The sequence below is a fragment of the Vicia villosa genome, unplaced genomic scaffold (assembly GCF_029867415.1).
Source record: "Vicia villosa cultivar HV-30 ecotype Madison, WI unplaced genomic scaffold, Vvil1.0 ctg.001059F_1_1, whole genome shotgun sequence".
Classification (NCBI taxonomy): domain Eukaryota; kingdom Viridiplantae; phylum Streptophyta; class Magnoliopsida; order Fabales; family Fabaceae; genus Vicia; species Vicia villosa.
In genome coordinates, this window is record NW_026705466.1 from 153,186 (window position 1) to 176,638 (window position 23,453).

The 23,453-nt window shown below is 35.2% G+C and overlaps 1 protein-coding gene across 1 annotated transcript; it reads right to left on the reverse strand.

Moving 5' to 3' along the window:
- Window positions 1-2,192: 2,192 nt before the first annotated feature.
- LOC131632983 (uncharacterized) lies at window positions 2,193-4,823 on the reverse strand. Its single transcript, XM_058903689.1, has 4 exons — window positions 4,686-4,823; window positions 2,880-4,416; window positions 2,603-2,800; window positions 2,193-2,451 (listed from the first exon to the last, which is right to left on the reverse strand). The coding sequence occupies exons 2-4, from the start codon at window positions 4,412-4,414 to the stop codon at window positions 2,193-2,195; spliced, it is 1,992 nt and encodes a 663-aa protein (XP_058759672.1). The 5' UTR covers window positions 4,415-4,416; window positions 4,686-4,823.
- Between the last annotated feature and the right edge of the window lie 18,630 nt (window positions 4,824-23,453).

Below are 23,453 nucleotides of genomic sequence, written 5' to 3' on the forward strand. Positions count from 1 at the left end.
AAATCATATAGGTTGCTCGGAGTTAAGTTTCATTTTTCAGTCTATTAAGAACTTGTTAGTTTCTTTCCCAAACTTTGGGGTTAAGTTTATTAAACGCCAAGCGAATATGGTTGCCCACTCGTTAGCGAAGGCGGCCAATTCATGGCCTAGGCGTAGTTTCTTATTTGTTACCCCACCTTGTATCGACTTTCATTTGTTTAATGATATGAGTTAACTTGTCTACTGTCAAAAAAAAAAGTGTTTGACTTTATTATAACTTTTTTAAAGTAATATATTTAAGTGGTTGTGATATAATGACAGTGTAAAAACTTTTATACTGGCCGTGCATAACAATTAAATAAAAAATTTTACATTGACCGTGCATAACAATTAAATTCTCATTAAATTTTAATTTTAATAAGAGTTAAAAGGTAGTGAACTGATAATCTATAATAGTGTCATCCAATAAAAAGTCATTAATTTTCTATAAGATTAAAGTTTTTTTTTATATAAAAAAATTATTTAATTGAATATATGATGGTGATCGGTTGACAGTGTAAAAATATTTTATACGGTCAATGCATCACCTATTTTCTCTTTTAATAATATAATAGTACAATGAATATGCACAAATAATATAAAATAATTTTATAGCATGGTTAACAAAATTATAACAAATTATTAAAATATTTAAATATTTTTAAAATTAAAATATAAATTAGTTGGATGCATGTGATTGATTATTCGATTTACACTAACTCTGGATTTCATTTTTTCTCTAATATAATTATACCATAATTTTACATCATATATTAATATTTATTTACATTATTTGATAGTTATTTGATTTTATTATTTTTTTATTGTGTTATTATCTTTACATAGGAAATCACCAACTCCATCAGTCAACTAAAAGAAAGAACAAAAAGTTTGTCAATATGAGAGCTATCAAAAAACTTCCTCTTAGACTTATTCTTAACGTTTAGTATCAATGTTCTTCATCCATCCATCCATCTTTGTATTATTCACAATTTTTTAAATGAAAAAATATTATTAATAGTATAAGTAATATAGAGTTGGGTGTAGTAGAAACAAAAACAACGAGCACAAAGAGTATCAAACTAACAAAATAAAACAAAGAAAAATATCACAACATGAGTAAAATCATAACATACAACAAAAACAATCTCGAAATCAACCAAGGAAAAAAGGAGCAAACGTCTTAGAAACACCTATATATTAGAGCACCACCCAAAGAAAATCAGTAGACTAGACTCACTTACACCAAATTCAGCTCGCACGTATAATGGGGTGTTGAAAAACAAATTCAATAGTTGAATCCTTACAATGATGGTTTTGAATAGGGTGTTTAAAGTAAGGTGTATTAATTCGTGTTGAAAGTTTTCAACATGTTGAATGCGGAAAGAGTGGGGTCCACAAAATACTTTGTAAAATTTTATTGGTTGTTTTGAATGTTTAAATTTTTTAGTGTGTTGTGAATGGTGGTGGAATAGGATGTTGAATTTTATTAAACAAAATCATTGTAGTGAGTATAAATTGAATGTGTTGAATTATTAGGTGAAAGAAAGAAAAGATGATGTGTAGTATAAAAAATGAAAAAAATAAAGTGTTGAATAATAAAACCATTGTACATAACCTAACACCAAAGAACCACTGAGCACCAGAGGAACATACCGAAAAACTCTTGATCTACTATTAACTCAAACACATGATAGAATTATGGAGTCAATCAGGAATCAGGGAAGGAGCACAGATTCACAGAGAATTTATCAATGAACCAGTTTCAAGTCAATAAAATACTAAGATCTTCAAACTCTTTCATATTTGTTGACATACTAGAAAAAAAGCTATGAAGCCCCGATACCCGACACGATACCGATACGATACGATACCGATACGACGATACGGAAAAATTTGTAAAATTCCCGATACGATACGGCTGGGATACGTTTAAAATATTAAATTTAAAATTAAATATATAAATGCACAATATATAAATATTTCTAAAATTGATGATAAATTACCATTCAAATTACTCAAAATGAGCAAACAAGTGACATTTACATATCTTAAGTTAAGTACTGTTATAAAAGGACATCATTAGTACTATCCAAAAAAATCATCATCAGCACTACCCAAAAAGGACATAGTTTAGCTATTCATAAAGAACATCATAGTCCAACAATCACTACTTAAGAAGAAACACGGATTGTATCAGTCTCCTCTCCTCCATTTCCATCATCAAAGAACATTGTAACCTCCAACTCCGGTTCATCTAAAGATAACTCAGCTAATTCAATTCCAACACCATCAAGCGGGTCATGCGCATCTCCACTAATGTCCCACAACTTTGTCTCTCCTTTCTTATACCCTTCTTCGTTACTTGACAAGAGTCGAAGATTAGTATGCACATAAACCAAATCTTCAGCCCTTTTTGGATCCATTTTATTTCTTTTCAAAGAATGAATAAAAGAGTAAGTACTCTAATTTCTCTCAGAACATGATGAAGAACAAGGCTGCACAAGAAGCTTTAAAGCAATTTTTTGGAGACAAGGTGTGGAAGATCCATGCGTCACCCACCAAGTTTTTGCATCTAATATACCTACCTTCAATAGAGTCAAAAGAAGCAAAAGGACCACTACAAGATGAAAATCGGCCGTATTCTTCATACACCTTATTTCTCTCAACAGATGATGGAAAATATCTTTTCAAACACTTGTTCCTCTCATTAGAAACTTCTGAATCTTGATGAGGAGGAATCCTATTTGGAGCTTCCCTAAGCCACACATCACTATAATACCTATTATTTATTAAAAAAAAATCCATTAATATTCAAAGTATAAACATTTCATTCAAAGACAACAAGTAACAAGAATTACCTTGGATTCATTGAATGTGCCAAACAATGAAGTGGAGTACAACTCTTACCCCATCTAGAATTGAGTATGGTATAAACAACATCATAAAAAGGGCAAACATTGGACGTTTCCGTTGTTTCTATTCCCTCATGCCTATAAATAATTTCCCTTACATTTTCAATCATAGAATCCCACATTTCATATACTTTATGAAGGGTAGAAGCATCAGTGTCACATATTTGAAGCATGTCATATATGGGATTTATGAAAGAAAGGATGTAATCTATTTTGTCCCACCATACATCATTTAAAAGAAGCTCCTTCACATGTGCAGCTCTTGGTTGATTATCTTCCTTGTAAGTACTCCACTGATCACTAATAACCATCCTTTGCAAAGCGGTTTTGAGCAGCTTGATTCTTTTTAGCATCACTATCATTGACGCAAAACGCGTCTCACCAATAGAAAGAAATTTCAAAGTAGAAAATTCATTAAAAATAGCCAATGCCATAGAGTGAGTCATAATGAAAGTCTTGATAAAAGATACATCATCAACCACTTCAGTGATCCAATTGCATTCATTATAAACATTTTCATTTCCAACAATGTTCTTAGCTGCACAAATATTTTTCAAAGCTAAATTCAATGTATGAACCACACAAGGTGTCCAAAATATATGATTGAATTCAGCTTCAATTAACATTCCTGCAGCCTTGCAAACAGGAGCATTATCAGTTATGATTTGCACAACATTTTGTGGCCCTACCTCCTTGATAACATCTATAAATATGCTGGCCATATAATGTTTGTCTTTATATTCATTGGAGCCATCTACAGCTTTTAAAAATATAGGTCCTCCTTCACAAATGCCAATGAAATTTATCAAAGGCCTCCTTTGCACATCAGTCCAACCATCAGAAACCAATGTAACTCCCTTCAATGCCCACAAAGATTTTATAGGTTGAAGCAACCTTTCAATATTAGCTCTCTCTTGCTTCAAAAGAGTGGTTCTTAGAGCATTATAACTAGGAGGAAGGAAGCCACTGAGGTTGTGATTAGCAGCAAAAGAATAAGAACTAACATAGTAAGGATTTCTAGCAAGATGGAAAGATAAGCCACCAGAATAAAACATCCTTGCTATAGTTTCTCTAAGCTGATTCCTATCATCAACATTAAAGGCATTTTCTATAATACTCTTTCTTCTCTTTTGTGGCACTACTGGTGGGATTTGAGATGGTTTAGAGGAAGGCAATGGAACATGTTTTGGCTTTAATCTATTCTCAGCCTCTCCACATATTCTATTCAAATCAGTCAACAATATATCAGTAACCTTAGGACATACGTGAACTCCTTCACCAGCAATTTTCAATAAGTGAAATCTCACTCTAGAGTATGAACTCCTCACCTCTTTTTGACAAAAGTTGCACCTCCAAAGCTTGTTTCCACCTGCAGAATCATTATTCTGCACCACAGTGACAAATCTCCATAGTGGTTTACTATCATCTTGGGGTTCTTTTGAAGCAAACGAACTAGTAACACTCTCTTCTATTGGAGACATAACTATTAACAAAACAAACAATAATAAAACATTAACAAGAGGTTGGTATTATAAATAAAAAGAAAAAATAAATCTAGGGTTTATTGTTTACATATGTTAAAGACAATCATTAATACAAACAATCTTATTAAGAAGAAAGTAAACATTTTTTGTGAAACAAAAGAGAAGATTAAAGAGAAAAGAAGATATTCAAAGGAGAAGAACAAAACATTAGAGTATAGAAGTAAATTGAAACTAGAGCAGTAGAAAGAAGAGAATCAGAGTAGAGAACCTGAAGATGTTGATGGAGGTTTTGTTGTTGATGTTGAGATGGAGCAATCGGCAGGTTAGAAGGGCGGGAGGAGAATCGCTGACGCTGACGGTGAGAAACTCAAAATGGTTTCCATACCAATTCCTTGTTTTTTTTGAATGAGAGAGAGTGCTGCACTTCCACCACTTATTTATGTATTTATATTATATTTATTTTTTATTGTGTATTTTATTATTATTCTTCTTATAAAATGAAGTAGGTTAAGTAAAAGCTAAAATAATAATAAAAAGTATTCTCCACGTATCGAATGAAGTATAAGTTAAGTATCAGTTAGTTTAGCCGTATCGGATGTATAAGTTAGCCGTATCGGATACGTATCGGTAATTTAAATGTTTTGAAAAATAAGTTAATTACCCGATACTTCTCTGATACGCGTATCGGGACGTATCGGTATCGGATACGTATCGGATACGATTCTTCGCGATTTTTGGAGTATCGGGGCTTTACAGAAAAAAAGCTTATTATTACAGGCTAATAAGAATGACCACACTAAATCACAACTCATCACACCTTCTGGGATTAAGGTATTTTCAGAATTCTCTCGTGATCAATTAATTATTTTATATTTAAATTTATTAACTTAAAAAATTAAAAACACGTCTAAAAAAATAAATAAATAATTCAAAAAAACATTTTATTAGAGCATCGTGACTTGATATTTTTCAAATTGAAAAACCAAAATTTTAAAAAATGAGTTATTTCAATCTACCAAAAAAAAGTTATTGTCGTTTTGTTGAGTATGAAATTTTCTTTCAAGAATTTTACGCTAACATTATACATAGAAGTAATTTAATTGCAAATTTCAATAGAGTTATTATAAACAACAAGAGATATAATATATGTTGATGAGCTAGTTTTAAAAGATCGTGATCCAACTTATAACGCAAAATCTACTAATTATAAATGAATTAAGCGATAGTGAGTATGATGTTATCTTTAATCAAAAGTTATGTAAAACAATTAATCAAACAAAAATGATTATGTTCTCTTTAGTGGTTCGAGAAAAAAAAAAAACATTTACACAATTAAACTCTTTGATTTATAAAAAGTAAGAGGTGGAATGTGTCATGTGTAACGTCCGATATTTAATTAATTATTTAGATAAATATTTTTGAATTATTTTTTATTTAATTGTCGAAGTTGTGAAGTGTTGATTTAAGTTGTGAAGTTATTAGTTAATTGATTAAGTTGATTAAGTTGTAGATATAGTATTAGAAATAATACTAGAATAATTATATGAGTTTTTTATGGTTAGAAGTAGTAAAAGTGGAGAGGTGTAAAAATGAAGCCCAATAAGAATAAAAGAAAAATAGTATTCTCATTATATTAGTTAGTTAAATACATAAAAATATAAAAGTGGCAGTAAGAGATTAGGTTTTAGCAGAACAAAAAGAGGAACGCGAGAGTGTCGAGGAGAATCAAAAGTGGCAAAAGCTAGGAATTCGATCGGAGAAAATTATAGAGCAGCCTTCAATCCAAAGTAAGGGGGGTTCTGACTCTATAATAGGATATATAATGAATAGTATGTGGGATTGGGTTTATGAAATTGTTTCTGTTTGTGTTTGATTTGTTGTGACTGTTTTGAAACTAATGCAATTGGTTGTTGTTGATGGATTCGTTGTCGAATATTGTATATGTTGATGTGGTACAAATGTTGTATTGTTGTGATTGTGATTAATGGTTGTTTTCTGGAAATTGGTTGCTGTCAATTAGGGATGGCAAGTAGACCCAAATCCACGAGTCCCACCCACACCCGAACTCGAGTCAACGGGTGAAAACCCGAGTTGACTGGGTTTGGATTCTGTAACACCCTTTTCTAACCCCAAATATAACATACAATCTCACAGAGTAATCATGCATAAGGAAAAAGGGCGCCACATGTTGATTTCCACAAAAATAAAATCCCAAAATATCATACATACAACATTCATAATATGCAACGATCATATTGTAACACAATGTAAATCTCATGCTTTCATCCATTTATGTATAAAAGCTTGCGGAAAACAAAAGAATTGCTATTAAAAGTTTCAATGAATATATCCCATACTCTATTCATCTATCGAATTCAAATTGACATTAATATCCAAATATGCTAAATTGAAGATCCACAATCTAGGCTACATAGCCTTAAAACAACGTATCCAAAATCTCAAGCCAATACATCCGAATATCCAATAAGGCATAGGAAATAACAATATCCAAACATTAGCATAAGTCTAAAATAATAAACCCCCAAAGTGTTACATGATCAGAGCATATGACTCGCTACCTAATCAAACAACAAAACTCGGAGCTCTTCGGCTAAGCCACGAACAAGCAACTACTCGTCTGAACCTCCACGTTACCAACCAAGGGTAACATTCAAACACAAGGGTGAGAATTCAAATTATTATAGAAAATATAATAATGGGAAATGCAACATCAACAAGCATACATTTCACAATTCATCACTCTTCTCAAGAATATACAATTATACACCAAGTATCCATTAACACACAAAACAATTACGTCAACACAAAACAATTACATCAACACAAAACAATCACATAGCACACAATGTGACTCAATGCATGTGGTACCAAGTGAACTCAATGTTTCACCGCTTTTCGATTCAATATCTAGAATCCAAGCCGCGCTTCCGATCCGAACAAGATCAAAGCTATTACGCCTATTTCCAAATTAAGGATCAACGTCTAGTTGTGAAACCTAAGTTCCACCGCTTCCACCATAAAGCCGACCATGAATGCATGTACAATTATCTCAACTCATATGCAATTAAGATTATCTACACAAATCTTAACATACCGCATACCTCAATAATTCACACATTGAATTATCCACCAATTGTACAAGATTCACTGTTGCACCCTAATTTTTTACCACTGATATTCGACCATATCTTAAATATTAGGATCATCATTGTCATTATAATTATCACGCATTTATCATTTACTAACCCAAAAATACAAAAATTGTTGTTTGTTGCTTGCGTCCCAAGACAAGAGACTGATTAAGAGGAAGTTAAGCAAACTAGGGTTTTGAGGCCCACAAATAAATTCAACATTCTTCTATGATTCAAAGGGTTCTCCAATCAAAACCAATGTCCAAAGATGGTTTAATGCAAGATCAATCACCTTCAAGTTCATCAGAAGCTCCAATTAGGGTTTTTGACCTAATTTCTATGGAGGGTTGACTTTTAATCAGGAGATGGTTCCAAGACTCAAAATATGATTCAAGGGCATTGATCGGAAAATAGCAAGTGTACTACTTTTGTTACCGATGTAGTTATTAAAATGGAGTTGAATCCAAGTATCGATCACAAGGACTGCGAATAACGTATAAGCCAGTACTAAATTTCAATTGAACAAAAAGCTATTGTTGGGTTTTTGATTTGCTTGATGAAACTACTAACTGTTTATAATTAAAAACGATAAGTAAATAATGATTTGGTTCACAAATGATAAGGCATGCTAAGGTTGATGTATAAATCTTATGTAACCCCTTGAAAACACCGTTGTTCATGAAAAGATGTGGCCACAATTGAGTATCAATTCTATAAAATAGTTTTCCCTAATTCCTTAGTGGAGAACTTCTTAATACTTAAAAGTCAATTTCAATTCCTCAATAATTGATTTTAGTATTAAGGCATTATGCATCGTGTTCTAGAATGGATGATCACTATGGTGAAATCCTTATTCCTAAGCGATTTACCGGTAATGTTTTGATTCAAAACGCATTAGAGTGGTGTGTCAAGCCTAACCCTAATCATAGATCAACAAAATATTTTCCAATACAGTGAAGCATTAAAATCTTTGAATCATAAACTCAAATTATAAAACATCAAATTCATCACAACGGTTTTAACAAGTCATTACATGAAAAGATTTAGGGACATCACCCTAGCATGAAATAGTTTAGCTACTCATAATGTTTAAGAAAATAACAAGAGTAATTGAAGTCATTACAAGAAATTAGTGGTTGATATGATCTCCAATCGCGAGTGCTCTTGAAGATCTTCTTCCAAAACCCTTGACTCTTCTTTCTCTGTAATTCTCTATGCTCAATGATCCAAGATGCCTCATTCCTTCCTCCTGTTAGGTTTTAGTAGTGTTGGCCGTCATTCCTCGTATCCGAAAGGTCCAAATTACCCTTAATGAGTTCAAGGCTTTCAAAATAACAAAAATTGGAAATCTGCCCGCGCCTACCAACACGGACCGTGTGCAGGAACACGGGTGCCCGTGTTGGTCAACTGCTTCAGCTCTCAAAATTGCCTTTCCACGCATCTTTTCACACGGGCCGTGTGCAGGAACACGGGTGCCCGTGTGAAACCTCTGTTTTGCTTCCCAAAAACAACTTTCCAGCCATCTTTTGACACGGCCGTGTGCACACACACGGGTGCCCGTGTTGACCTCAGTTTTGGCTCTTTTGGCTTCTTTTCTCGCTTGTGCGCGCCATAACTTCGACCTCTCCCGTGCATTAACCTGACCACACACAAACTAACAACCAACGCATAAAACGGCACTTGAATAATACTCAGAACATACTAATCATGCAACAACATCACACAATCAAAAAACAAGAAACTTACTTCAAAAACATAAGACAATGCCACTTAGTATTACCAAGATTGCGAATTTCGGTCGGAAAAAGATGCGGAAACTTACTAGAAATGGTGACCGATCACAACCCCACACTTATCTCATTGCTTGTCCTCAAGTGATGTATAGAGGCAAAACAGAGGTCACCAACGAGATTCTTTTCTCCACAACACAACCAGGTTTTTCGCAAGATTCCTTCACTTAGCAATCGAGTTTCTGATTTCCTTTTTCAAACTATCAACTGCATTCTCACTTTCGAGCATGTTTTCACCTGCAAGCTTTTCACACTCTCACAAAATCTCTCCGGGTTAATGTGTCTACACTCACAGTATCAAGGCATGCATATTACTTTCAACTTTGAATAAATTCTCAAATCACTACACACACAGATTACACACACTTCATGAGGTCTTAGGGCTGTAACGAGGCTTGGGTTTGGTGGGTAAACAAGAACGGGATAACAAATGGTTTAGGTGCTCGGCATTACATAGGATTCACTTCTCTACTCATTTTGATTTGAATCATAAGAATGGGGTGTGAACCTTTTTCAGATTAAAAGTGGACCGAGGCAGATATCTCTTTTTTTTTTTTCTTTGAAATTTAAACCTCTTTTTGTTGTTTTCACAAGATCATCTTCATCTTTTTCTCTTCTTTTTTTTTTTTATGATATTCTTTTTTATATTCTTGCCTCCCTTTTCAATGGTTCACAACCCCACACTTAGATCCTTTTAGTGTCCTTCTAATGATTACTATAAATGCCGAGCGATAATATGAATGATGGGAATGCGGGTGGAAAGAAAAATAACTAACAACAATGAACAAAATACACATTACGGCTCAAAAGGGGAACAAATGATATAATGCATACGGGATGGCTAGAAAGGCTCGGGGTTTACAAAAAAAACTTGCCTCAGTGTGCGCTTTCGTAGTGTGCTTGTGTTATGAGAACGTACGCAAAATCAAAGTGAATAGTGCCATACCTGACTGGACTCTCATATGGAGTTATGAATTTGGCTCTGACATCTCACCGGGTCGGTTAAGCTTGCATGCTTCAAGGTGCTCTAGGTGTCCTGCAATTTCCTTTCATCTAAAGTCTACCATACTCCTCTCTTGCCTCAGTGTCGGCTTCTTGCGTCCTACCTTCTTATCTTTGATTGTGTCAGCTTCCGTAGTGCCTGCAGAGATTAAGTGTGAAATGTGTTGTTCAACCACTAACTGTTAGTTCGCTCCCTTCCGACTTGTATCCTTTATTTGGTAACACCATGGCAGCACTACAAACTTGAAATAAACACAATAACAGAAAGACAAAAGAAAATGGTTCAAATTAAACAAACTAAACTATGAATTCAAAACGGAAAGCAGAGCAATAAAGCAAATAAAATAAGAACCTCCCCCACACTTGAACTAAACATTGTCCTCAATGTTTTAGAACCAGCCTTGGAGAGGTTGCTTACAGAGGTATTGCATTCCAACGATCACTTCCCAGCTTCCACTAGAGATGCTCTCTTTTATTTCCTGAAAATAAAACAAACAAACAGAAAAAATAATTATTAAAACCGTGGGTTGCCTCCCACGAAGCGCTTCGTTTAACGTCGCATGGCTCGACGGTCCATTACCCTTTATTATGGAGGGTATTTCCTTTTCCCAACCTTGTTGCCTGCCACTTCCGCAATCGCGAACTCATGAAGATGAAAAGCCTGGATAACTTTTCTCTTCAATTTGCTTCCCACAATTTTCTCTGCTTCTTTAGCTTTCTTAGGACTGTTGACAGCTACATAAGTTGGTCCCATCATAGAGGCTATGCTAGAAACTTTTTCTTGGAGATTTTTAAGATTTTTGTCTTCTTGTTCACCTTCCGTCATACCAGTTGAGGTTTTCTCATTCACATCTGACCTATGTTTCCTGACTCCTAACATCTTCAAGGTTACTTCTTCATCAAATGATTTCAGCGTTAGCGTCCCTTTTTCAATGTCAAAATTACAGCGGCCTGTTGACAAAAAGGGTCTCCCAAGAAGGATAGGAGTTTCTTCATCTTCCGGAATGTCCATGATGTGGAAGTCAACAGGGAAAACAAACTTATCAACTTCCACTAGTACATCTTCAGCTACCCCATAGGATTTCTTAACGGTGTGATCGGCGAACCTTAACTGTGTCTTACTTTCACTAATCTTTTCTAATTCAAGCTTTTTGAAAATGGATAAAGGCATTAAACTCACACTAGAGCCAGAATCGAGGAGTACCTTTTTAAATGCTATATTCTTGATAGTGCATGGTATCGCCACCGCCCCAGGGTCTTTCCTCTTAATTGGGATCTTTCTTGCTGAAGAGACTATTCCACACTTCTCGATTACAATTTTTGGTTCTCCTCCTAGTGATCTCTTTTTCGCCAACACCTCCTTCATAAATTTCTTATACAAAGGCATGTGTTCAAGTGCTTCAAAAAAAAGTAGATTCACCTCTAACCTTTTGAACAATTTGGTGAACTTCTTAAAGTCCTTCTCTTTTGAATTCTTCTTTGTTACTCTTGAAGGGAAGGGTAGTTTAATTACCGGTTCAGCATCTTTTTTAATTTTTTCTTCAGCTGGTTTAACCGGTGGTATCACCACTTCTGGCTCTCTTGGGTTCTCTCTTATTTCCAAATCTACCTCTATCACCATAGGGTCATCTATCTCTTCTTTTTCTTTTTCCGATTCTAACACCTTTTTACTTCTTGTTGAAACAGCATTGATCTTCTCCAGATTTTTCTGATCTTTCACAGTTTCGCTCGGAAAGTTTCCTTGTGGCTGTAAAGTGAGATGTTGTGCTATTTGACCCATTTGAACTTCAAGATTTTTAATTGAAGCCGTGGTGTTCCTGAGGTTGGCTCTTGTCTCTTCCTGAAACTGAGAGTTTTGGGTTGCCACTTTTTCAAGAGCGATCTCCCAATCTTCTTTCTTTGGTACCTGTTGTTGAAATTGTTGAGGATGATGTTGGAATTGTTGTTGATATGGCTGGTATGGTTGTTGTTGCGGACGATATTGTTGCCCCTGTGGTTGATGTGGTTGTTGGCCTTGAACCGGCTTCTGGACGTTTCCTTGCTGGTCCTTCCATGAGAAGTTCGGATGATTTTTCCACCCCGGATTATATGTGTTGGCATAAGGATTATTCTGCCTCAACATATGAATTTGCTCAACCTGTTCTTGAGTTGCCACACAATGCATAGCAAAGTGCGGTCCACCACATATTTCACAAAGAACCGCTTTAACTGGTTCCACCTGTGCCACTGTCTGAGTTCCAATATTCATCTTTTTTAACCTTCTCTCTACCTCTGCAGCAATCTGATCCTCCATCTTTACAACCTGTTCTGGCAACTTCAAATCAATTTTGCCCTCCGGTTGGCTCATGGTACGATCATACAACTCAAGATGCTCATTAGCAGCAATTGCCTCTATGATTCTTTTCATAACTGTGGCTGTAGCAAAATTTGTTGAACCACCAGCAGCGGTATCAATAAGCTGCTTTGTCTTTAGTCGCAACCCATTCACGAAATTCTGCATTTGCTCGGTAGCGTCCATGTTATGAGTAGGACATGCAGTCAAACACCTTTTGAACCTCTTGTATGCATCCCCCAATGATTCCCCCTCTTTTTGTTTGAAATTGACAATATCGTATCTTTTTCGGATAAACACCGACGCAGGAAAGTATTCGTTGAGGAATGCCGTTTCCATCTCTTGCCATGTCGTGATACTTGCAGCCGGAAGTGAGTAAAACCACTCCTCTGCGTCATCAGTAAGTGTAAACGGGAACATAACAAGTCTCTTAGCCTCCTCTGAATGACCTTCTATCTTCAACGAAGTTGTCGTAGTGAGAAATCTCTGAAGATGCTTATTTGCATCCTCGTTAATTCTTCCGGAGAACGGCTTGCTCTCTAACTGGCGAATGGTGGACGGATGCAATTGAAAATGTGCCACAATCACAGGTTGATTAACAATAGTCATCCGGTTGGGGTGAGCATTTGCCCCTCCATAGTACCCTAGCAATCTTTCTGCAGGAGGTTGATTTCCAGCCATGTTAACTGGTTCCTGAACTACCTCCCTGTCAAAGTCAGAGTCGCTGTGCTCCGAGTGCACAGACACTTCGTCGTCGCTTTCCTGATGTGGAACACTAAGACTTGCACTTGGTGCTGCCAGTCTTTCAAGTCTTGCCTTGCGGCGTCTCTCGTGCAGAGCTCTTTCTGGTTCTGTGTCAAAGGAAAATTTAGCTGAGGTCTGACCTCGCATAAACAGTTAGACAACAGTTAGAATAGATACAAGACTGCAACGAAATTTAAATTAACAGATAAAAATAAAATTTTGGTCGCAGAGCAACAAAATTTCAATTGACTTAAAGTTCGGCTTATAGTTTGGCAGTCCCCGGCAACGGCGCCAAAAACTTGATCGGAAAATAGCAAGTGTACTACTTTTGTTACCGATGTAGTTATTAAAATGGAGTTGAATCCAAGTATCGATCACAAGGACTGCGAATAACGTATAAGCCAGTACTAAATTTCAATTGAACAAAAAGCTATTGTTGGGTTTTTGATTTGCTTGATGAAACTACTAACTGTTTATAATTAAAAACGATAAGTAAATAATGATTTGGTTCACAAATGATAAGGCATGCTAAGGTTGATGTATAAATCTTATGTAACCCCTTGAAAACACCGTTGTTCATGAAAAGATGTGGCCACAATTGAGTATCAATTCTATAAAATAGTTTTCCCTAATTCCTTAGTGGAGAACTTCTTAATACTTAAAAGTCAATTTCAATTCCTCAATAATTGATTTTAGTATTAAGGCATTATGCATCGTGTTCTAGAATGGATGATCACTATGGTGAAATCCTTATTCCTAAGCGATTTACCGGTAATGTTTTGATTCAAAACGCATTAGAGTGGTGTGTCAAGCCTAACCCTAATCATAGATCAACAAAATATTTTCCAATACAGTGAAGCATTAAAATCTTTGAATCATAAACTCAAATTATAAAACATCAAATTCATCACAACGGTTTTAACAAGTCATTACATGAAAAGATTTAGGGACATCACCCTAGCATGAAATAGTTTAGCTACTCATAATGTTTAAGAAAATAACAAGAGTAATTGAAGTCATTACAAGAAATTAGTGGTTGATATGATCTCCAATCGCGAGTGCTCTTGAAGATCTTCTTCCAAAACCCTTGACTCTTCTTTCTCTGTAATTCTCTATGCTCAATGATCCAAGATGCCTCATTCCTTCCTCCTGTTAGGTTTTAGTAGTGTTGGCCGTCATTCCTCGTATCCGAAAGGTCCAAATTACCCTTAATGAGTTCAAGGCTTTCAAAATAACAAAAATTGGAAATCTGCCCGCGCCTACCAACACGGACCGTGTGCAGGAACACGGGTGCCCGTGTTGGTCAACTGCTTCAGCTCTCAAAATTGCCTTTCCACGCATCTTTTCACACGGGCCGTGTGCAGGAACACGGGTGCCCGTGTGAAACCTCTGTTTTGCTTCCCAAAAACAACTTTCCAGCCATCTTTTGACACGGCCGTGTGCACACACACGGGTGCCCGTGTTGACCTCAGTTTTGGCTCTTTTGGCTTCTTTTCTCGCTTGTGCGCGCCATAACTTCGACCTCTCCCGTGCATTAACCTGACCACACACAAACTAACAACCAACGCATAAAACGGCACTTGAATAATACTCAGAACATACTAATCATGCAACAACATCACACAATCAAAAAACAAGAAACTTACTTCAAAAACATAAGACAATGCCACTTAGTATTACCAAGATTGCGAATTTCGGTCGGAAAAAGATGCGGAAACTTACTAGAAATGGTGACCGATCAGGCATCCAAATCAACATTATAGTCCATCCATATCATTCATTTGAAAAGGAGAGCTTGATTCATTTGGAAATCATAAAACTGCAGTTCATCTAGAAAAAGTCAACTGTGCAAGTCAACCTTTGACTTTTGAGAAAAATAGTCAACTATGGACTTTTAAGGATGCAAATCATCATCATATGGATATTGAAGACATTTGATCAAATAAAATATAAAGAATCCATCAAGAATCAAAAAGTCAAATTAGGGTTTTTAAGTGTATTTTGACCTAATTCATGGATCTCCAAATTTTGCCTACATACTCAAAAATCTCCCAACATGAAAGTTGTAGATATTGGCAAAACAAACAACTTATCACATTGGAACTTTTTTCAAAAAGTGATTATTTTGAGAGATATGGAATTAAGTAGATAATTTTCAAAAGACTTGGAGAAATTTTCAAGTGTTTTACTTGGATTTTTTTCTTAACTTTATGACCATTTTTCTCAATGATCCAAAAAGAGTTTGAGGAAACTTTTAAATACTCATTTGAAGTATGTAGCAAGGGCTTTCCAAATATCTAAGTAGCATGAAAATCCATGGCTCCATTCATGAGATATGATTTTGTCAATATGGCACCATAAACACTTGAAAATGAAGAAGAACATGAAGAAAGTGAAGAAGTTATGAACCAAACTTGTTCAAATTTGAAAGATTCCTTTCTTGCAGCCCATATAACTTGTTCAAAGCACCATAATCATAAGATTACACTTTCTTTTGAGCTATAATCCAAGTGTTTAAGCCATTATCCAATTGATCATTCCATTAATGGCACAAAGTTAACACTTCCATTCTAGTAAAGTTAGCTTTATGCACAAAGTTCACTCCTTGAGCCACTACAATGTCTCTTCTGCCTCAAAAGCAAGATAAAACCCACAAGCAAGCCTCTAAGATCAAATCAAAACTTTGCAAGCATGCTTAAAGCTTTGTACCTCACCACTGAAATCATAACTTTCTCATTTCTTCACAAACAAGCAAGATGGTACACAAGTCACATGTGAACTTAAATCTCTGAACTTTTGCCATCCATATACCCTAATTCTTGCATATAAATATAAGACCTTACCTCTTGGATCATTTACACTAGAATTCTCCAAGTCACTACCTCACTTGAGATTCTCTTTTCATACCTCTTGCATTTTCATAGTGATTTTGAGTTCCACAAGTTATAGGTGTCAAACAAGAGTTTGAACAACTTCTAAATACCATTTAGAAGTTTTCCATACCTTCCTTAACCTACCAAAAGGCCTATAACAAAAAAAAACACCATTTTCACTCCATTTTTAAAGCTTTTAAGCTCATAACATGCCATAATCCAAACCAAACACTTTCAAACCAAACCAATAGTCCTAATAGCTTCTATTTTCCATATTGAAGCTATTCAGAACCCCTAAACACAAGCCAAGCATCTACAATCCAAAATCACCCTTAAAATTTTCACTTTAAAGAACCTTTGAACCAAAGTTTGGAACTTGAGTTTTACTCGTGCGTTTTAAGGCTTTTTGAGTTTGATAGCTTCTAAACATCACATAGAAGCTATCTAAACTTCTATTTTGCATCTGGAACATCATTTCCATAGCTAACTCACCATAACTTTTTTAGTTTCAAGTGGAATTCGAGTTTGTAGTTGCAGGTACAATCAAGGAGTTTTAAGCATCCCAAAAGCTTCCCTAAGGTCCATAGAAGCTAACTGAATACTAGAGGCATTCCCAGGTCCTCTAACTTGCGCTCCAGACCTCCATTTTCAGAGGTATGTAACTCAACGCCGAGATCCCATGAATGGAGCTCTATTCATGCAGTTTTAGATACTAAAATGTTCTATTTTACATGTAGATTGATAGCCCTGAGGTCCTGATCACTGATTGTTAGTATTAAGGTTTAATTTTAAAATTGATTTTTAGGGTTCATCACTAATTTCCAGAAATTTGAGTGTTTAAGTTTAAATAAATGTATGTTAATTATATGGTTAAGTTCGTGTGTTCTTGCTAATCATGTTAGGGTTTTATTTTGTGAAAATTGGTTAAGATTTGATGGAAGTTCAAAAATCACCATTGATGGTGATGTTGTTGTCTTCACGAAGAAGATGAAGTCTGGGTGGAGGGAAATTCAAATTTTACTACTTAGTTTTAAAATATATTGAATGGTAGTCATTCCTTTATGACTATATCATATACAGCACAAATGGAAACCATCATTGTACCTAGCGCTTGCAACCTCTACGTCTGGGGTTCGAATCCTCCTCGCCCCAGACTTTTTGATTTGTTTTGCATTTTTCATTTGCCACTAAGTTTCACATATTTTGAACTGAATGCACTCTTCTTACACCACACGCGCGCAACCCAGTTTGTGGTTATTTTGTGTAGTGATCTATAGGGTGTGGGTTCAAGTCCTAGCCTCCACATCTCCAATTTTTTTTATCACTTGTTATTTTGATTTTGTTCACAACTTTGAAAAATCATAACAAATTGAAAAATTGAGCTTTTTAACTTGTTCTTATTTTGTATGATCATTTATCTTGTGCATTTTAATACTATGATTAAAAATCACAAAAATATTTATTTTATCATCATTTAAAAATTAATCAAAAAACAAGTCTTTTAATATTAAAAAATCAACAAAAATATGTTTCTTCTTGAATATTTTTCTAAAGTGATTTAGTATATTTTTATAAATACTTGTTTAGGGTTAGGTTAGAATGTCATTGACTTTCTCATGTACCCTTAGAACAATTCTCTTAAATAATTTGGTATTTAACAATTAAAATCAATTAGGTCTAGGTATTTCTTTATAAACCCTAATTCAAAACCCTAATTTAAAAAACCTTCGGTTTAAAACTCTAACCAAAAAATTTGCAACATGTTGATCTTTGTTTATCCATGTTTATCTTTGTACACACTTGTTGATTTTAATCCATGTCTTGTACTTAATTATTAATCTTTGTTTTGTACATAATTGTTGATTTTCTAATCCATGCTTTGTATTTAAATGTTAAACCTTGTCTTGTACATATACTTGTTGATTTTATATCCATGTGATTTGTACTTGTTATTATTTTGTTGATCTAACCCAATGTTTAATCATCATATTAATCATTCATCATTCATACATGATTTAAACCCAAGGTTTTAGATACATCCATCTCTTTCTTGTTAAATACTCACTTGTTTGTTCTTGTACATACATGAGGTATTTATTGTTAATTGTTTAAGCTTGATGTTTTATCCAAAGGATGGGAATGATATTGACTAAATTGTCAAGGTACTTAAATTCTTTTCCAATCTCTTTTATGTTTGTGCTAAGTATTTTAAAGCTTTTCACTTGTTTATGGTTTAGTATTGTTAAAGCTTAACCAACCCTTTTGTTTTAAAACCTTGGTATTAAGAATAGAATTATTCCCGGTGAAACTATTCTTAATTCATTAATCTTGTTTTTAAACTTTGGTGTTAAGAGATGAATTATTCCCGGTGAAACTTCTCTTAACCCATTGACCTTGTATTTTAAAGCTTGGTCCTTCTTTGATTTGTTTTAAAATTGTTAAGTATTTTAAAGCTTAACATTTTAAACTTATTAGGTATTTTAAAGCCTAATCCCTTTTCCAAAAATTTTAAGTACTTTAAAGCTTAACCTTTTAAACTTATTAGGTATTTTAAAGCCTAATCTTCTTTTAAACTTGTTAAGTATTTTAAAGCTTAACCCTCTTTTAAAAACTTGTGAGTATTTTAAAGCTCACACCCAAAAAGATTTTGGCCACTTTGGCCCCCTTTATTCCTTTTTTAAAAGAGGAACTACATAAGCTTTGACTTCCCTATTGAACTTAAGGGGTATGTAGGCCTAAGATGCGATACCTTATCGAGCTCACTTTCAAAACCTTCTCTTCCCATCCCCACCCTCTATTTCAAACAAATTTTTTTACATAGGTTTTTCACAAAAAAAGGTTATTTGCAAACAAAATATGATAAAACAAAAACAAAGAGGTTCCCATGGAGTGCCATGGATATGAGGGGTGCTTAAAACCTTCCCCTTGTATAACAAACCCTCCGTAGCCAGAACTCTGATAAGTTTATTAGTTTTGATTTTAAAAACTTTTGTGGGTTTTATTCTCTCTTTCACCAATTCCTTTTTGGAAATGATAAAGCGCGGTGGCGACTCTATTTAAAATGAGCTAAGTATTCCCATGACTCTAGTCTCACCAAATTCACCGCTACAGAAAAGTGGCGACTCTGCTGGGGATACTAATCAAACTATTGATGTATCATTAGAAGGGTTGACCCAATCTTTGTCTTTTATTGTTATCTTTTGTTACTTTCTTTGTTTTTATACTTAACCTTTTATTTTGTCTTTTATTTTCCTATGTGTATACTTGTTATTTTATTGGGTTGTATTGGGAAAGGGAGTCATGCCCCTTGTGGTGAGACAAATCCTAACCGAGATTTAGAGTGTACACTTATTTATAGGAGACTGGTATAGTCATTTTGTTCTCGAGGGAGTAGTCCCAAACAAGTCAATTTAAGATCCACCGCTCAGTGGAGGCCTCTTTGGAAGTAACTTTGTTGACCATGTAGTTGGAAATGCATCGTTGCATTCAACTAGGCTGTAGAAGCTAGGGACCTAGAAACCCTTAACCAATCTTGGCCATTAAGATGTAGTGTGGGAACTATGTCTGACTCATTTTCAGAATAGTTGTTACACGAGGCTACGCTCAGATGAGGTTCTCTTGGATTTTGTTCAAATGAGTATGTAGATACAGAGTTTACAATCTCCAAGTTGGGCTGCTTGAGTCTGGGAAACAATAGAACCTTGATTTACATGTACAAAATAACCATAGTACACACCTTTGGGATGGGTAGACCTTTGGCTTCATGCTCGTGACTTTGAACCCTCAAGCCCATGTTTTTGCTATGTTTGCATTCATTCATCCATGTATCTAAAAACATAATATCTTTCAAGGAATTAAAATAAACCTTTTGTTTTTTAAACATTATAGGAATGGAACCTGAAAGAAGAAAAACCAAAAAATATACTTTCAAGAGTTTAGAGGTGGAAGAATTAAGAAAGCTAGGTTCTTTGATTATTGATCATGACAAGTTTTGTAGCAAGTATGGAAGATTGTTGTATCTTCTCAGAACCAAGATGGAAGAAGGAACCCTCCCCACTCTGATCCAGTTCTATGACCCATTGTATCATTGCTTCACCTTCCCTGATTATCAACTATTGACTACCTTGGAAGAGTATTCAAGCATTATTGGGTTACCTATTACTAGAAGAATCCCCTTCATTGGTTTAGAACAAGATCTCAAGCCTTGTGAGATTGCAAAATCCACTCATTTGAGAAAGGGAGAAATTGAAAAGAACATGGTTACTAAAGGAGGATTACCTGGGTTACCTGCTGAGTTCTTAATCGAGAAAGCTCTCACCTTGTCACAAGAAACAAAGGAAGAAAACTTTGAAGCTGTTTTTGCCTTGTTGGTGTATGGATGTTCTTTTTCCCAAACATTAACAACTTTGTTGATATGAATGCCATCAAGATCTTTATGAAGAAAAATCTTGTTCCTACCTTACTTGGGGACACTTACTATTCTATTCATCTTAGAAATTCCTACGGAAAGGGAATGGTTACCTGTTGTACTCCTTTGCTATACAAGTGGTACATATCTCATCTACCTGACACCTCTAAATTCTGGAGCCAGAAAGAAGGATTGAAATGGTCACACAAGATCATGACTCTTACCAACACTGAGATTGTTTGGACAAGCAATCACTTCTATAGAATGAAGACTTTAGATTGTTGTGGTGATTTCCCTAATGTGCCCCTCATTGGTCAAAAGGAGCAATCAGCTATAGCCCCGTGTTAGCTCGTCGTCAGTTTGGGTTTCCTATGGACAAAAGACCAAGGAGCAATTTATTGGATGGGTTCTTTCTGGAAGAAAGAGTTGAGAACAAAGAGTTTACAGAAAGGATCGCTAATGCTTGGCATCCAAGCCATAGAAGAGAAATCAAGGATTGGAAGACCAAAGGGGGTCTCTCTCTTGAGCCCTTTGATAGTTGGGTATTCTCCCTGGAACATCTGCACCCTCAATTGAGGAATATGTTCCACCCATTGTAGTTCCTTCAACAATTGAAAGTCTCCAAGAAGCTCTAAGAAAAGTTAAGAAATCAAGAGACCATTGGAAGAAGAAGTTTGAGTATTCTGATGTTGAATTAGGAATGTTAGAAGGATCCTATGAAGATGTGATGAAAGAAAAGAATGATCAACTATTCCTTCAAGACACTTGGCTCATAGCTAAGGATGCTACTATTGCCAAATATGAAATAGAAAAGAAAAGTAAGCAAAAAGAAGAATCTCTCCCTCCAAAAGAAGTTACATGGAAGAGTATTATTGATAAGCTGGAAAAAGTCAAGCTGAAGAAGAAGAAGACTCAAGATGATATGGGTACTTCTCACTAAGATTTGATGATCACTCTTGGATTTTACTAGCTTTCTTAATTTGTTTCTACCTTGTAACTCTTAAAAGTGGTTTATGACTTGGTTGTCTGTTGTCCCTTTGTATGCTATCAAAAGAAAATGGTACCTCGATGACCCTCAATGACCCTTATATGTACCAAGGTTGCCTTGCCCCTTTATTATTAATGAATGGAATTTCTTTTTCATGTTACTATATAGTGTTTACATTTACAAAACTCTTAAATAAATCCTTGAAAGATATTATGATATGTTTTGAAAAATTAAACAAAAAAGAGTCTTTTGCATTGCATACATCCGGTATAATACTTGCGCCAATCGTCAAAGAATGGAAGACGGTATTATTGATGATCAAGAGTGGCAAGAAGAAGTTGATGTCCTATGCTCCGGTATTGAAAGATTAACTTCTATGGTTCAAGACTTGGTGGCTGCTCAGAATCAGCCAATGACCCAAGCTCAAGCTACTGTGATATCCGAGATAGAGACTGCTCAGATTCCTGCAACTCCTACAATTCCCGTGACGAATCCTACGACTACTAGACCATATGGGATAGATATGGATTTCCAATTGGCTAGACAACAGATTCCTGTTCCATTGACAACAATTCCTCAAGCTATTATAATTGTTACTCCTGCTGTTGTAAACACAGTTCCTCTTCACAACGAACAGATTTTCCATGGTTCTCCTTCTAAAGGTATGGGTATATTAGAAGAATTTGAAGACCAATTTCTGGAAATGCAAAAAGAGATCAAGGCCCTTAGAGGAAAAGATCTATTTGGAAAAGAAGTAAATGATTTATGCTTGGTTCCGAATGTCAGAGTTCCGCCCAAGTTCAGATTTCCAAAATCTGAGAAATATAAAGGGAATTCTTGTCCTCACAGTCATATGATTATGTATGTAAGGAAAATGTCCATGCACACGGAAGATCAACGCTTGTTAATTCACTACTTTCAAGATAGCTTATCTGGAGCTACTTTGAAATGGTACATGGGTTTGGATAGTACTCATATCTGTACTTTCCATGACTTGGGTGAAGCTTTCATCAGACAGTACAAATACAACATTGATATGGCACCAGACAGAGATCAACTTTGTGCTATGTCCCAAAAAGAAAAAAATCCTTCAAAGAGTATACGCAAAGATGGCGTGAACTAGCTGCTCAAATCATTCCACCCATGGAAGAAAAAGAAATGACCAAAGTGTTCCTTAAGACACTAAGCACATTTTATTATAAGATGGTAGCAAGCGCTCTCTATAGAGAATTCTCATAAATCTCAGAAATGACCAAAGTGTTCCTTAAGACACTAAGCACAACGGAATAAGAAACATCATCAACGTATTCAAATGGAAATATAATCCAACACCAAATAAAATAGAGAATTCTCATAAATCTCTATAATTATCGTTCCCCAGTGTTACAAGATCAGAGCATGACCGACACGACCCAACATAAACGGATAAACTCTACGAGTCATCCTCACCAAGGACTAATGCCGCTACTCCTCAATCTGAAAATGACAACATGTAAGGGTGAGTCTCATTCTCAATTAGTAAATATTATGCAATTCATAAGCAACAAGCATCATAATATACCGTTCACCCAATTATACACATTCAGATTCACATATATTATTCATCAAATCACACAATAATAGATTACGATACAAAACACAGAAATCCACAAAATCACGCTATGGCAAAATGCATATGACACAACTGACACTATGCATGTGGTACCAAAATTAGTGAATCACATTCACAGGACTTCTCTCCTCGATA